At 26.2% G+C, this 18,316-nt stretch overlaps 2 protein-coding genes across 2 annotated transcripts; both read right to left on the reverse strand.

Annotated features, from left to right (window-relative positions):
* Positions 1-2,152: 2,152 nt before the first annotated feature.
* OCT59_018024 (uncharacterized protein) lies at positions 2,153-2,482 on the reverse strand (the record flags this gene model as incomplete). Its single annotated transcript, XM_066148482.1, has 1 exon — positions 2,153-2,482. The coding sequence occupies one exon, from the start codon at positions 2,480-2,482 to the stop codon at positions 2,153-2,155; it is 330 nt and encodes a 109-aa protein (XP_066004408.1).
* Positions 2,483-11,340: 8,858 nt separating this feature from the next.
* Positions 11,341-16,783, reverse strand: OCT59_018025 (uncharacterized protein). The gene is made up of 13 exons (XM_066148483.1): positions 16,654-16,783; positions 16,486-16,586; positions 15,992-16,384; positions 15,687-15,746; positions 14,871-15,600; positions 14,450-14,753; positions 14,288-14,368; positions 14,079-14,194; positions 13,404-14,002; positions 12,929-13,324; positions 12,436-12,855; positions 12,242-12,334; positions 11,341-12,152 (listed from the first exon to the last, which is right to left on the reverse strand). The coding sequence occupies exons 2-13, from the start codon at positions 16,567-16,569 to the stop codon at positions 11,610-11,612; spliced, it is 3,819 nt and encodes a 1,272-aa protein (XP_066004409.1). The 5' UTR covers positions 16,570-16,586; positions 16,654-16,783; the 3' UTR covers positions 11,341-11,609.
* Positions 16,784-18,316: the final 1,533 nt, after the last annotated feature.

Below are 18,316 nucleotides of genomic sequence, written 5' to 3' on the forward strand. Positions count from 1 at the left end.
GATTTTTGACACTAATCTACGTAATCGAGGCTTCGGTTGATTTTTTTTGGGTGAAACATGTTCGTTAAGTCAACTCTGAAATGGAATTGGCACACCATATATAGTTTCTCATAAATTTACAGCTTATTGATTCCTTGCCAGGAGTTGCAATCCCGTATCTAAGAACTCTTTTTACGAAGAATAGAAAGGTTTTCTAAGATCTTGTAGATTATTCACTTTCTTCCTTCGCCGATTTTGCCTTTTCCATCTTGTATAGCCTCTTTAACCTGAACTTAAGAATTCTTTTTCATAGTAATACCGCTCTTCCTGATGAATTGCGCCACATTTAGCAATAGTTGTGCTAAAGAAAGCAATGATGAATTTTGGCAGGGTCCCCTGGCTGCAATTTCAATCATGTGATTCTGTTTTAAAGAATCTTTCATGACACTTGTATGATTATTTTGCAGGAGTTGGCTGGAATTTCGATCGCCTCATTGAAGACACCTCTCCTGACGGCACATCAACGGTTGATACTCCTAGTAAATCGTTCTGTAGCTATCCATCCACTGCCCAAAAAGCCTACGGCTAGCTCCGTATTATGGAAAATGGAGGTGTGATGATCTCTTGTGACGAATATTTTTATATGATCACGTGCAAGTGCTTTTTTTAGGCTAGAACGTTATGGCACGCCAGGACGAAAATGCGTTTATTTTTACGTTTATTAAATGCTTGTTTAAGCGCCTAAAGTGGATTTAAACGTTTATTTTCGTATTTAAACGTTTAAATTTTATTTTTTTAAATATTTTTAAGCATTTATATTAGATTTCCACATTTAAATATTGTTGCGGAAAAGGATTTTTTTAAAAATACTTTGTAAAAAAAGTTTATAAGCGTTTAATAGAAAATTGTAAAAAAAAATTATAACCGTTTAAATGTAAAAATAAACGTTTAAAACCGCACTTTAAGCACTTACACAAGCACGTTTGCCTAAGAACTGATCATCTGAATAACTAAATACAAACCAGTGAATCAGTCGAAAATAAAGTAAGTTATGCATGACAGCTTATTTTTTCTTTTTCTTTGATAAAGTGATCACCATTTCGTTACGCACTACATTTCATTATTGTGTTAATCCCTCTTACAAATCGCGATGGGTGTCATCAATGTCACTAGAAATTCTTTAATTATTCCGATGCACATATAAAACACCCCATACGTATATAGCATACATTGGTTAAAAAAATTCTCAAACACAGACTTCAGAATGTAATAACGCTTTATGTCAGCATTCAGCAGTTCATCTATTTAGTATTTACATTGTATATGTTGTTGCTTATATTATTTGTACTTTAACACATAAAATACAAATATAAAATACACATATTAAAAAAAACTAGAGGTCTATAAATGCAAATAGCTATTTGTCACAATTTTTGTCATCCGAAAATCATGCAAAGTTTGTTAATTGTTAGAACAACAAGGTAGACAGCATACTTGGGATACGACTGGAAAAAGATACGCCACTAGTGTTAAAGAGATTTAATATACGGCCTTCATTGCAAATAATTCTGCGTAACCATTTGAACTTTTGTGAAATTAAGATCATGTTTGAAAAGTACGATTTGAACACCACTATCCAATGATGGCCAATGAGGACACAATCCAACACCATCTTTGCACATAAAATTGATGATCTATGTTTCAGTTGCGGAAAGACTTTCTGCATAAATAAGTATACAGTCAAACCTCTATGTACTGATGAGGTTGTATTAGGGAAAAAGTATCGGTACATTGAATTATTGGTATTGTAAATCACGTCTATTATCAGATTAGCGGACAGTCAGACCTTGATACCGATGCTTCTAATATTAATACATTGAATATATTACGAGTAACATAATGCGGACAAACACCACCCGATTAATGGGCCAAAATAATTAAATTTCGGCAAAATAAACCGCAAAAGAGTTCAAATTAAATCTTTTACTCGGGCCAACTTTATAGTGCTGGCCCGAATTAATACTAATGTAGCTAAAATATCGGTATATCTTAATATATGTTATTATAAAGGGACCAAGAAAAAGTATCGGTATACGTTACATCACGAAATTATATACAATATTAATACAATGTGGTTTTTTTATTATACATGAAATTGGACAATGAAAATTTATCAGTACAGGAAATTATCAGTACACCAGAGATCGGTACATAGAGGTTTGACTGTATAATCATAATGTTCATCAAGTTGTCCTTTCGTTGGCGTTGCTAATAACTTGAGAAGTATCACTTGATCATCTTTTCTGACTACTATATCACAGTATTTGTCGTTGCTATTTATTTTTAGATGCCATTGTGCTGTTACTTTGGCACCTTCTTTGCAGAGCCAGTTTACAAGGACCCTATATAACTCATTTTTGTAAGTACTTTCTTGTGGAACTCGTACTTTAGTCTTGCTGTTAACCTGTCCTGATGCAATTTTGAATGATTGAAAAGATCCCATTTAAATGATGTCTTTATTAAAGTAGCTGAATGCCATCTCTAAGATTCTTAAAGTGTTCACTGTTCAGTTTATAATCATCTTGTAAGGGAGCTTTATTCAATAGATATGATGGGTATAGATCAGGAATTACATATTGCCAGATAAGTAAATCTATAAATGGAGAAGACATTCAAAATGTTTTTGAATTTTGAAAGTCTCCTTCGTATATCAAGACACCTTCAGATATCAGAAATTTAACTAATGAAAATTCATTACAATCGGTGATTTTTTCAGTATCAAGAGAACTAAAAAATTTCATATGAAGCAAATTCATGGCATCTCGAGCATCATCCGACTTTAAAGATTTGATCAATTTCATAAACGTAGCATAATTGGAAATTTCCATTCCCAAATTATTTATTTTGTAAAGTATCCATTCTGAATATTTCCTGCTGATTGCATCAACTACTCGTCCGCACAGATTCACAAGGTCAGCATATCTATTAAAAATAATAAAATTTAGAATTTACATAATTACCAGTCTGACCTACAAAATATACCCATTCGTCAATTTGTATATATCATCTATGATCTGATCATCGATTTTTAAGTCACGGTCATTCATAAAATCCTTAAAAATAAATTCTACTTGTTTTTTGATGAAATTCAGATTTGTGAATGCATCGTTAATATTAAATGGTGACAAAGACCGATCTGACTGATTCAAATCTAATATGCTAAAGGTACCCCTATGAAAAGTTTTTGTACTTAAAATATACTTAAAATAAGTATCAATTTTAATTCGCGATATACTTATAATATACTTAAAATATACTGAAAATACTCTTAAAATATATTTTTTAATGTACTTGTTTTTTGCCCAAGTACTTAAATTATACTTAAAGTATACTTAAACTAGAATTTAAGTACAATATAAATGTATTTTTTACATGTTTAAAATATTCTTAAAATGTATTTAAAATTCAATTTAAGTATATTTTAAGTATATAAAAAATACACTTATATTGTACTTAAATTTTAATTTAAGCATATTTTAAGAATATTTTAAACATGTTAAAAATACACTTATATTGTACTTAAATTCTAGTTTAAGTATACTTTAAGTATAATTTAAGTACTTGGGCAAAACAAGTACATTACAAATATATTTTAAGAGTATTTTCAGTATATTTTAAATATATTATAAGTATATCGTGAATTAAAATTGATACTTATTTTAAGTATATTTTAATAAAATTTTAAGTATATTTTAAGTATAAAAACTTTTTATAGGGTACTGATCCTAATAATGGATTTTATTACGTATAAAGGTCTGATTTTAATAGCATAAAAATGAGTTGTAGACATCGTTAAGTTTGAATGTAAGTAAAGTATCTAATTCATCAAAAAAAAGAATTATTTTCCTGCCATCAAGGAAGTTCTAAATCTCTATCTTGTTCAAAATATATCAAATATGTTATCTAGTTTTTCCATAATAGGTATATTACAATGTTTAGCTTCCCTTAGATTATTAACCCTATTGTTGTATTTTTTAACTAATTCCCATCTGATACCTCTGGAACAAATTGTCCAAAAGTGTTCAACATTGTCAAATAAATAACTAAAAGCAAAACTATTTGGCGGGGTGGAGAAATAAAAAGAATAATAATCTATATTAATGTTCACAGCTCAAGCAACGTAAAAATAAACTTGCTTACTAAATGCAAAAATATCCTCTTTCTTCTAATTGATTAATTGCTCGTAATGCTTGCGTAGATTTCTCTAAAGCACGTAGACCATATAATAACTGAATACATATTCACTTTTGCAAATTAATTTGATTAATTTTTTGTTATTTTCGGCTAGGTTTACGAAGTAAATATTTTTACGTTTCCATGGCATGATTGTGCTGTTAAAAGAAAATTTCTTTTTATTGGGTAATGTGCTAACTAATCAAACAAAATTATTTGTGAAAATGAAATAATGTACTTAAAACAAGTGTTTATTACACTTACACTCCTCTGAAAATTCTCTTTTTTCTAAAACTAAAAAATGCAAATTGGTTAGACAATTATCAGTCACGTTCGAGTTGACCAATTATTACAATGCAAAGGCTTACCTTAATATTCATTTAAAAATCTACAGGTAATGTGATAAAGAACAAAAAAAAAGTTTTAGTTATAGCGTCACAAACAGTATAACGGCAAATATTTTATCTAACATACCAAGTATTGTATTGAGAAAATTCCTTAAAAATTTCTGTTTAGATGCTTTTGTTTTGTAACTTATAAAAGCTAAAAGTAAATCGTCTTTTTTTTCTTGATTATTAATTAAATAAATTTAAAGTTTATAAGATTTATGAAGAAATTTATTTACATTATATATATGTGAGATTTATGAAGAGATTTATTTAGACTCATTATATATATGATAACATATTGTTAAACTTCACTGATTATTATGAGTATGTATTTTGTAAGTTCAAAGCTAACTAATTTATGATTATAAAATTTGAGTCATTGTGAAATATCTGATTTATAAAATATCTGATTATATTATCCAATGCATATTATAACTTGTTTTTTTATTATAAAAATAATAAACTGAAATTTTATTAATTTCAAAATTAAGTAAAATGCTATACAGTAATACAGGCTTTTACACCTAATTTATTTCTATCACTATTGCTATTCACCCTCACATTCTTTTAGGGCGTGCCAGAAATTATGTGATTTGGTAGGGAAGAGTAGGGGGTCAGGTCCTGCAATCAGGTATCACAATATACCTTTTATGGTAATAGTATATCTTTTATAGTAAATAATATATAATTTGTTTATTAAGAAGCTTTTTTTGCAATTATCTCACCATCTAAAAGTCCAATTTTAATGAATTTTTTTTTGTTTTATAAAGTATAAAGAGAGCTACATCAGTAAATTTTTTGGGATGCGGATCCCTAGGGATTCTATAAATTGCTATAGAATCCTTAGAGATCCAGTATTTTATGAATTCCTTAAAAATCCTATAACAAATTTTAAGGATTTTTTTGGATTCTGCAGCTTATAGGATTCATAAGGATTTCTAATAAAAATCTTTAAGGATTCTATACTAAAAATCAATTTTACTTTTCACGTAATATGATCTACAAATATGTGTTACAAAACTATTGATGTCATATGATTTGTTCGATTTCAAAAAAAAAATGAAGTTTCTTTTTTTAAAATAAACTTTAACAATATCTTTTCTTTACCACTTACATGTAATTTCCCTTCCTCTTCATATGTTTTCCCTTTTACACGTTCTTTTCTATATATTTTTCTTTCCTTTTTCACTTTATGTACTTTCTTTTTTTTTTCCTCTTTCCAATATTAATATAGAATATTTTTTTGGAAATTAACATTTTTTTTTGATTTAATTTTCAAAGCTTTTTTTAAAAACTTTCTAACGTTTTTCTATAGCTTCTTGAGCTTTTTGGATGTGACATTTTGGTAGGTATTTTTTTTTTATTTTTTCTTTATTTATTTTAATGAACATTACTAATTCATTTTTTTTCTTTTTTTTAGGATTTTTTTCAATATAGAAATGCAGTGAGTAAAAAATTTTTTTGTTTTGATGAATATTATTTACTAATTATTTGTCTTCTTTTTTTTAGGTATTTTGTTAAGACTCTTAACGTAAATGAAATTGAGTAAGTAAAAAAATTTTTTAATGATTTTTTTATTTTTTCTTATTTTAACATTTATTAATTAGTTTGTTTTATTTTCCTTAGATTTTTTCAATATGAATATTCGATAAGTAAAAATGATTTTATAGTTTTTTTATTTTAACGAACATTACTAAATGTTCATTTTATTTTTTTTTTCTTTAAGCAGTTTCTTAAAATCTCTCTGGGTGTTGATGCCTTGATGGAAATATCAGGTACTAAAAAAAATTATTTTTTTTCTTTTTTCTTAACGAACATTTCTAATTGTTTGTTTTTTTTCTTTTTTTTAGGTATTTTTTGAGACTATGGACATGAGAATTTGGTAATTAAAAATATATATACATATATAATTTTTTATTTTAACGAATATCATTATTAACTTTTTGTTTTCTTTTTTTTTAGCAGTTTCTTTGAGTCTTTCTAGAAATGATGTTGTGGAATACTGGTGAGTAAAAGAAAAATATTTTTATATCCTTTTTTATATTAATAAACATTACATTTTTTTTATTATAATGTTATCGAAACATTATATACTACAAATAAATCTGCAATTTCAGCATAGATCATATGACTTATCGATCTGATTTACTGATTGATAATCTTTTTTTAAAGTTTTTTTTTAATTGAATTATTTAAAAAATTTATAAATCATTTTTTTTTTAAATTGAATATTTTTTTAAAAAATTATTTTCTGAATTTATTTAAAAAGAAACTTTTTTTAACCTGAGTGATTTTTTATCAGTTTTTAAATCGAATAATTTTTAAAAAAAAAATTATATTTTTTTTCTTTGGACTCAGTTTTTAGCATGGAATGGTAAGTTGAGGAGTACAGTACATGTTTTTTTTATTATAGGAATGTTTAATACTAATGTTCCTTTTCATTTTTTCTTAGAGACGGCGAACTTCAGTCTGGAACTTTGGAATGGTAAATTGAGAGGGGGCTTGTGTCTTTTAAACAGTTACTTATTTCTTTTTTTCTCTTTTAGAGGGTTGTTTTTCAGCTTTTTAGACGTAAAATTTGGCGAGAATATTCTTTTGACGAAATATTTTAGATTTTGAGTCTTTTGGTAAGGTTAAATAATTTTTGTTTTTTATTTTGTTAATGAATTATTTCTAACAGTTCAATTTTTCTTTTGTAGACGGGCTTGTTTATTTGGATATTAGACATGTGAAAGTTGGTAATGGAAAATCACTTTTAATAATAATTTTTTTAACAAAACTTAATTAAAAGAATAAAACTAATAGCATTCTTAATTCTCTTCTGTAGATATTAACTTTAAACTTGGATATTGCTTGAGATCGGATATTTTGACATAAAATCAGGTACATATATTTAAAGAAATTTCTTTGATTTTGTTTTTATTCAAAGATATTAATAATGCTTTTTTTATTTTTTTTTTTATAGATATCCAGCTTTGGGCTTTAGATATGGAATCAATACTAAAATTTGACGCAACTAATGGGAATTGTAATAATAATTTTAAAATTAATAGAATTATACAGGTTTTAGTATTTAATTATTGAAGCTATTTTTATTTAATACTTTTGATTAATTAGCTTTAAAAAGAATATATAATAATGTATGGAACATAATAAATAGATGTATTAATAATAATAAATAAAATATAATAAATAAAATTAATAAATTAAATGATATAATAATAGACAAATATAAATAAAAAATACCTTAAGGATTCCTTATTGGCGAACTTAGGATCCTTAAGGATTCTATAAAAATTTTATGATAGGGAATCCTCGCTAGTGGTGAAGGTTCCTTAGGGATCTTTACTAATTACAGAATTTTTGGAATCCCTAAGGATCCACCCCAAAAAATTTACTGATGTACAAAATAAAAAAAAAGTTTATGCAAATTGAATTATTGGAGTAAAATAATTGTATTATAATATATATATAATATATAATAATTTATTTATTAAGAAGCTTTTTTGCAATTAACTTACTATATAGCAGTTCAATTTCAATAATTTTTTTTTTTGTAAAGCATAAAGAGGTCTACAAAACAAAAAAAAGTTTATGCAAATTGGATTATTGGATAGTGAAATAATTGTATTATAATATATATATAATAGATGGTAATTTATTTATTAACAAGTTTTTTTGCAATTATTTCACCATCTAGAAGTCCAATTTCAATGAATTTTTTTTTATTTTATAAAGCATAAATGGGGCTACAAAACAAAAAAAAGTTTATGCAAATTGGATCATTAGATAGCAAACTAATTGTATTATAATATATATATTAATATAATATATTATATATTATATTGTATGTGTTTTTTTAGCCAATCAGAATTCAATTACATGGTGGGTAGGGGGGTCTCTAATTGAGCATAATCACGTGATTTCTGGCATGCTTCTTATTATACTAGATTTCTGAAATAAATTTTTCTGCACATATCTACAGAATTTTCATCTATCTATATTACTCTCACTCATACAAACTATATAAAAGATTATTTCCTGCAAGAAAACTTCTACGAGATTAAGTAATTTCGAATTTACAAGTATAAATTTGGAAGATTAGCAACTTGATGTAAAAAAAAATAATATTTCTGATTCACGATTCATTTTTACAACATTTCATTCCACCTTGTATTTAGGAAATTTGTTGCTTAGAGTGTTATAATAAAAATATGTTGATTTTTTTATTACTAGTATGATACTACGCCAAATTTTGTTGATGCTGAAAATCAGATGATAGGAAAGCCACAGCAATTTTACTGTGCTAATGAGGCACATGGATTTGATTAGATTAAATATGCATAATGATAGTCAAATATTTTCTCGGCAAAAATCAAAATATTGATATATAATAAGAGCAATATATCTATTTTATTATGAAACATCTATAATGGAAAATTGATTAAGATCGTAATGACATATTTCAAAAAGCTAGTCAAACAATAAACTAACCTATTTTATTATTTACTTTGCATAATATACAGGTTTATTTGATTTTTTCTTGATTCTTTCTTATATTTGTACAAGGCAGATAAATACTAACTAGAATATCATCTTTTTATACAATTTGCAGAATCGATCTTGGAACACACTTGTAGAAAAATTACGTATCGCAAAAATCTGATCAATGGCATCCCCTTAATTTAACAATAAAGAATTTAATGCTATCCATATATAAAGATTATCAAGGGCTATACATAATTTTGAGAATATGCAAGAAAGTTTGAAAATAAATTATTTTATTTGTGCAATTACTTATTCTCGTGATATATATATAACATTATCACGTGTTTATTTATCAAGCTACAATTTTAAAACTTGATCAAAAAAATAATAGCACATACATTGCTTCATACAATTTCATTATTTACTTCATGCAAAAAAATTATAAAACATCTGGTAAATTTGCATCATTGCTTTATTGATCAAATTACTTGAGAACATTTACATTGCTTATAAATTCCTTCTGCTACTTTTTTTACTTTTTTATACCTTTTGCAATGATTTAGTAGTTGAGTAATTAGGTAAACCGTATGTAGTATTATATACTACTTTTCCAATATTATACTTAGTAACTTACTCTTTTCCATCTATTCTTTTTTTATCTATTATATCAGTTCATGCATATACTCTTTAGCATAACAAAGATCTTTGCAATGAAAAAAAAAATAATTTATCAAAACTTCTCTCATATTACATCCTCTAAGTATCATGCAATTGATCATATATAAATAGTATTATCAAGAATTTATAACAAAAACTCTAATTCATTGCATGAAAATATGTGCCAGATGTCAATCAGTTAGTGATATCATATAATTTTGAAAAGTCATCATCATCCAAGAGATCCTTTTCATAATTTAAATATTTATTTTGTTAATAGTTTTAAAAGTTTGGATTTATTGTTAGATGCTTATAAATATAAATCTATCTGATTCTTCTTAAGATTGTAAGTTAAAACTTAAAAAGTAGTGTAAGATAATATTATTTTTTATTTTGAAAAGTAAAAAAAATATTTCAAATTTTTTAAAAAATAAGCTACTGTATCTCAAAAATTTGAATATAATAAATAAATCAAAATATATAAATTAAAATCAATTGATTTCCTATTATTTTATAATAATTTTAAATTTAATTATTTTTTTTTAAATTTTGCAGTGCATTTGTAATTTTATTAAAATAAAAATTAAATAAAATGATTATAAAAGTAAAGAACTATTTATACTACTCTAATATAATTAAATTATAAACTACTATTATATTAAATTATATCTCATATATATATATTTGTTTAATTCAATAGATAAATTTAATTATTTTTATTTTTATATAATATTTTATTAATCTTAATTATTAAAAATTAAATTAATATAATAAAATAATTATATTAGCAAAAGTTAATATTATTTTATTTTAAAATAATATTATATTACAATAATTTTACAATTATAAAAAATAAAATTATAAAAATTAAAAATTTTTTATAAATTAATTTATTTAACATTATAGTCTAAATATTTAGTAAATTATTAATCTGCATCTTTTTTCTTTTGGTTTAAAGGCATATTTGTGCCAGGTTTATTAATGCATCCTCATAATTGCACTGCAAGGGTAGTTGACCTATTTTCTGTATTTTTTATAGTCCTATATTGTATAAAGCAAAGTGTCATAATTAATAAACTTTAAATTTTTTTTTTTTTAAAAAAAAAATTTCACAATTGTAGAATGTATAAAATATTAAAATTATATTTAGAAACTTGTAAAAATGTAAAAATTATATTTGAAAATTTATAGAAATATAGCAGAAATTTGTAAAAATATAGAAATTTTAGAAATTAATTTTAGTATTTTTACAAGTACTTTTTATGTATAATCTTATATATAATTTAATATAATTTTTACAATTTTATATATATTAAAATATTAAAAATTAATTTTAGCAAACAACTTTAATAAATTCAAATTATTAACTGATTTTCAAAAATAGCAAAATTTGAAGCTAAAAAGTTAATATATTTAAAATCAGAATTTAATAATAACTAAATATTGCATTATTATAAACCATTACTTTTCTTTAAATTGTTAATAATTATATACAAAATAATAATTTATATAAAAAAATTATAAAAAAAATATTATAATCAAGTTAGCCAACTGCCAATAATTGAAAATTATTTATATAATGCATCTAATAATTGAATTATAATACTGGAAGTTATATTAATTAAAAATCAATATATTCTATCCAATAATTACTATATTATACATATTAAGTAAATATATATTATATAAAATACAAAATAAAACACAAAAAAAGATAAAATAAAATAAAATAAAATACAAAAACAAAATAACAATAAATAATTTTAAAAGTTATTTCTATAATAGAAAATAAACTGTTAATTTACCAAAATAAAAAAAAAAATTAATAATAATAATTAGAAAAAAATGTTTTTGTTTTTCAAATTAAGCAAATCTATCAACCCATTTATGTCCTACTTCATAATCTATATTAGTATTAAATTCTCCAATCCTTTTTTCATCTTCAATAATAACTTTCTTATCATATGGTAGTGGATATGTAGAAGATTTCATTTTACCATTTAATCTATCTAAAGAATTTTCTGGTATAAGATTTTCATTATCATCTTCCTCTTCTAAATTACTTAATATTCCTCCAAATAACAATTCTTTTGGTAAATTTAAACCAATTCCATCTCCTGGCGTCCATGTAGCTCTATGAAATAATTTTACGGATTGTCTTGCTTTTGTTCTTAATTCTGCTCTTTTTTTCTCTTTTTTTGTTTCTTCATCTATCGTTTGTACTAAAGAATTGTTACTTTCGTTTTTTGATTTCTCTTTTTCTTTTCTTCTTTCTGCACGAAGACTAATAGAGTTATTTATACATTCAATATATGTTGTGTATTTAACGATTTCATACAATAACCATTTAGATTTCTTTTCCCAATTTGAAAATGCTTTTGTATAATTTGATGACTTTGGGTGAAACTATTAGCGCATTAAATTAACAAAAAGTTAATCATTAAACAAATACAAAATTTTTTTTTTAAAGAAAAACAAAAAAAATACATATATACCAGTTTCGTCATTGGTTCCCAAAAATTTTTGTGCTCTTCCAATTCCTTCTCAAGGTCGGTTTTATATTTTTTCAGGGCTGCCAATTGTGTCTCCTTTTTTTTAAAAGAAAAAAGAAAGACAAATAAGACAGATATAAAAGATAACTATTATACGAATATGTTTATAATACAAAAATGAAAAATGAACAATATACCTCATCAAAATTACTTGATACTGTGGGTGGTAACGGTGCTTTCCATTCACTAACAACAATTCGATCACTTGCATGCGTAGAATTACCACTCATTATACTACGACCATCACTCATAACACTTTTACCATCTTCCAAATCCTCTCCACCATCAAGAACAGATCCTAAACATCGTCCCCATCCATATTCCATACTGCTTACTCCGCCCGTTAAGGGTTCTTTGCTTTTACATGCCGCCCAATAGTTACATGTAACAACCCATTCATTTACGAGTTCAGCAGTTCCCGCTTGGAAAAAGTAAAGACCTCCATTTGGCATAGAAAGCGCAAATACATGAGGACGAGAACGATTATAACCGGGTGGTGGTAATGCATTTGTAATAGTATGACGAAGATTAACTTCACCCATTAAAATAGCACTTGACTATAAAATTAAATATCATTAATTTATAGAAATCGTAAAAATTAATTGAACTCAAAAACTCAAATTTTCGTACCATCCAATTTCCACCTCCAACAACGCCGGTGCTCATAGAACTATTGGAAGAATTAGTTTCAAATTTATACATTTTAATATCACCCTTCTCAACAATAACAAAACACTCCTTCCAACCCTTGTCCTTTGATCTCTTGCTGGTTGACTCCCAGTAATGTTTTCTGACCAATAATCCTTCTTTAGCGTAAGGTGCACCAGATAGATATAATTCCAAAGATTCAGTAGTCGAAACCGAATCTGCAATAGAAGCTCGGTCATCAGTATCATCATGTTCGTCAATCATTTCAGGTATCATAGAATTTGTTTCGGAAGACGATGCATGTCGTAATGAAAAGGATGATGTTGTTGTTGGGAGAGTTTGTGAACTACCCGATCGATTTAAGCTATCGAACTGAATCTTTTAAAAAGATAAAAATAACTGAAACGTTACAAAATGATTAATTAACAATATGATTCATTAACAAATAATTACTTACCCCGATGCTTGAATCACTACCTCCACTAACACTACTGGGGCTTGGAGAAATTCTTCCGTTAGCATTATTTTTACGACCCTTTACATTTCCTGCAGATAGACCTTTCTTGAGAGCATTTATTCTTGTATTTGGATGACCTGTAAGACTCATGCTACGATGTAAGCCTGGTGAAAGTGTATTTGATGGTTCAATAACAACTTTATCCGACGATAAGACCGGTTGTAAAATCTGATTTGATTTTATTGCTGAATACATTTCTTTTAAAAGACTTTCAATTTCCGAATTAAATTGACGTGACGCAAATGACAAGTTGGTTAAGCCAGAATTTGGATTACTACGCCAACTTTTTATACTTCCACTACGTCTAGGGCGCGCTGTAGCAGATGTCCCAGTTGTACTTGTCTCGACAGATGTTATCGTACTTTGATCGTCTTCATAAGATTCGTTGTTATTCTGTGCAATTATGGTAGCCTGAGCATGATATATAGTTGCCATTGTATTTCGTACGAACTGAGAACGTGACATTTTATTAGCCACTTGGGCAACATGAAGATCAGTGTTAAGCAGCAGGATAGAATATGCAACTGCATGAACTACGTCTATATAATTTGATATAATCAAATTAGAATCTTGTATTAAGAAGAAAATAACAAATTATGTTTAATATTAGCTTACCAGAGCTACCATAAATAGTTTTTGGATTGCATTCCCAGTATCGTATTGAAAAACCTTCTAATATACGATCTAATTGTTGTGTTTCAGCTTTAATATACAACTTTCCACATAATCGTCTATTAAATTAAATAGATAATTATTAAAATTTAAATGTACACTTGCATTCCTAACGTATAATATATAACTTTTTCTAAGAAAAAAAAATTTACCTAAAGGCTACATCTAGTCTTAAATTAGAAAAATCATAATAATCCATATAACATTTTAATGCTCTTGAATTTATTAATTCACTGTAACATAATAAAATAAATAAATTTTTAATAAAGAGAAAAATCAAACAAAGAATTTAACACCGAAAGTTAACAACTTACTGTCCACCTAAATACTTTGTAATATCCTCCTTCTTTATGAATGTTTCGTCTTCATGGAAACATTTTTTAGCAGCAATTCTCGCTTCCGCCCATAATATTTCATCCTCATTTTTTTTCGGAACCCGTGGTGGAAGATTTCCATCATCAAAGATATTGTTTATAGAACTTTCAGACAGAACAAAATCATCTACTTGTATTTTGGGAGTTCCATCGGTTACATCAGTTATTGGAGAAGGCGGAGCGGTATGAAGAGTCGTAGTTGAGTCACTAGCAGTTTCATAATAGGAGCTTGTAATGCTAGAAGCTTGTTGCATATGAGAGTGTACATAAGACTCAGATTTTGGGATAGATTTTGGTATATCCGGTAATTTTTTATCCGGTCTCTTGGGTATTGTACTTGGACTGAGACACGAATTCGTACCTGATGCGCTCTCCGGTCTATTTTGTTTCACTAACAACCCCTTTTGATCTACATTAGTCTTCAATGATCTTTTATCAAAATTAGTCGACTCTCTAAAAGAACTCTTAGAGCTGCTTTTGCTTACAATAACTTTTGTAGTATACTTCTTTCGACTTATAGATGTATCTTCGGAATCTTCTTCTTTAACTTTTTCCAAATTAGCAGCTGTCATAACGTCCATTACTTGTTTGGATTCAGCCTTCATCTTTTCACTCTTTATAATTGGCAAGCTCATAAATGTGTTACTACTGTCTCTTCTATCTGAATATTCTTGAAATGACTCCTCATTTGTTAAATGTATATTTTCGTTTTTATTATTTAAGGTTTGTTCATTCCATTCGTAGTTTCTTCCAATATTGTCGGGAACACTTTTATTTCCACCTAGTAAAGACATACGATATAATCCAGACTTTCTATGATTTTCATCATCAGCTTGTAAATTAGCATATACTGCAATAGTATTCTGCAGAAATTCATGGAGATCATTATTAGATTCACTATCTGTCGAGACGGTGTCGTCATTTGTGTTGAGATGGAGTTCATTTGAAATTGATATATCAATGGCATTTACTGTAGAAGAAGGCGCATTTTGAGGCCCTTCTGAAGATGGACTTTGTGAATGTGAATTAGAATCCTGAAAATCAGGAAGAGGCAGACGAGTACTCTGCTGTGATTGATTATCGGCATTTTGCTAAGTAATTATTAAATTATTGCGGAAAGTGTTTATTTAATAAAAATAATTATAATAAAATCGAATAAAAAATAACATATGTTCACCTTATTACCGAGTTTTTTGAAAAAGGTAGAAGTTTTGCGCATAGTATTTTTCATTGTATTCTAAATATTATAAGAAAAAAATTTAGGAATAAGAAAAATGCATGCTAAAATAATTCGTAATATGCATGGTTGGTTACTTTCTCAAATCTTTGTTTCCGCTTTTTCCCGATTACGTATATTTTTTTTTTAAACAAAAAGTATAATATTACATCCTTCTTTTCCCAAAAAAAAAACATTTTTTGATAAAAGCAAACCTATAATATGTTTACAAAAGATAAATGTATAGTAAAAAAATCCTATCTTACCTTGAATCCTTTATCGTCGTTTTTTTCGGTAGAAATTAAATTACCTTTTCTTTTTCCAGATTTTTTCGATTGACTGTTTAAAGCCTTTCCACCAACAATTTCGTTTCTAAAGTCGTATGAAACATTACTAGAGTGCTTTTGTTTCATTAATGCATCATATTCTGCTTCCAATTCATTATTTGGTGCAGTAAGATTAGGTACACTGATACTACCAATAACAGACTGTGATACACTGTGATCAGTCATAAAATAATTGTTATTTTCTGGTTTTATTCCTTCTGTTGTGTTCTTATTATTGTGTCCCAGTATATTTGCGGGAACCACTGGTTGTTGAGATATCGGATTACTTGAAGATGTATTATTTATACCATTAATAATATATTTCTTTTTAAACTGTGAAAAAAAAATTGGTATTAGAAATAGTTTGTGGGGAAGGAGTATTAGACATTTGTCAGGATATAATGACGTTTAAATTTTGGATTGTAAGAGTTTACCTTTCCACCCGTTGGAGAGGTTTCAATTTCATCGTCGGATTTAAATAATGAATGTTTTGGAGTTGACAACGAATATTTTGACATCGTGTTAATTGTTGATGCTTATGGGATGAGTACGTAAGAGTTAGTTAGTTAAAGAAGCCGAATATCCCACTTTTATCGACATACCTTTAATTTTCACTTCGCCGTTCAACACCGAAGCAGATAGCTATATTACAGGGAAGAACTACGCATAAGTAGTTGGATCTGGAATCCAGTTTATCAATAATCTTATAAAAGAGGTTTGAAAAGGTAGGTTACACTATAATCTGCAACTGTAGAAGATTAATTTTCTATATAAAGAAAAAATTTAAATTTTTTAAATTGTTTCCGAATTAATTACATTTGAAGATTACACAGGATCTGAAGACCGAAGTTTCTAATTCCGCAGATGAAAACATATGGTGATTGGCTGAGTCATTTTATGATTTTATTCGCTAAAAACAATACATACAGTTACACATCACATTCTTTATTACTTTTTCTCTTTTTCTGTTCCTTATAACATAGCAATCACTCATGTTATCCCTTTATCATGATAGCCATATTAAAAATTAAGTGTAGATCTTAATGCATGATTTTCAAATATATAATTCTGGCTGAAATTTTCTTAATTCTGGTCAAAATCGTAATTCCGGACTAAATTTAATTAATGCAATATTGCATAATATTTTTAAAAACCTAATAAACATTTTAATAAATTTTAAAAGTCAAAATATTCAGTAAATTCAACTTGGATCTTATTTCAAAAACCACCCATTTTATAGGATCCTGAATAATACTAATATACTGTAGTTCACAAATAAACTTTAAATACCAAAGTAAAAATACATTTTATGATATAACTCTATCAATATTAAAGATAGAAATATGATGTTACTATCATTAAAATCCTCTTATTAGAATGAATTCAATGGTATAAATTTTATTAAAATCAAATCACTGATTATGTTAAAAATAGAAGTATGTAGAATAACAAATTTTAAAATACACAGTGTCTATGATTTTTTGAAAATTTTAATATAAACTTTAAACGAAACTCAAATATGAGTTGTATTAGTATTGTTCAGAATCCTATTTTTACTAATAAAAAATTATTAAAAGTAGAATATCTTGCCATTTAATAATAATAAAAAAATGAATTATAGTTTATTAGAATTATCTTAATATGAATTTGTAATTTTGACAGCGATAACGTAATTTTAATAGGAGTTATAAGATCCTAAAAAATTCATATCTGATATATAACTCAAATTTAAATTCAAATTTTATTATAATTTATATATCTAATTTTATTAGAAACTTTATCTAAAACTATCATATACTGTAAGTTCAAATTTTATTATCCCTTAAATAATAAAAAAATTGTGTGCAAATTTGCATACAACTTTCAACATTGTTTAATTAATTATATACGTGAAATTGCAATAATTAACTTAAAATTTTTTGTAAAAATTAGCAAAATTTATGAAATTTTACAGAATTAATCATATCATGTTTCTCATCTATCATATATCCTAAAAGTCTGAAAAAATTCACGCACTTTGCTAAGAAAATTTTTTATTGATACATACAAAAATAAATACGAAAACAGCTGCGCCTATAATACATGATGTCTATGCTATGTTTGTGGACTAATATACATAATTATTTTTCGAACGACTATTTGAGAAACGAGAAGAATAATTCGCTATACTAAGCTACTCTTAAAAATCACTTTCAGAATGCTGATCAATTTACATTTCTTTATTTATCCTGACGCACATAAATAATACTTTACTAATTTTGACAT

The sequence above is a fragment of the Rhizophagus irregularis genome, chromosome 27 (assembly GCF_026210795.1).
Source record: "Rhizophagus irregularis chromosome 27, complete sequence".
Taxonomy (NCBI): domain Eukaryota; kingdom Fungi; phylum Glomeromycota; class Glomeromycetes; order Glomerales; family Glomeraceae; genus Rhizophagus; species Rhizophagus irregularis.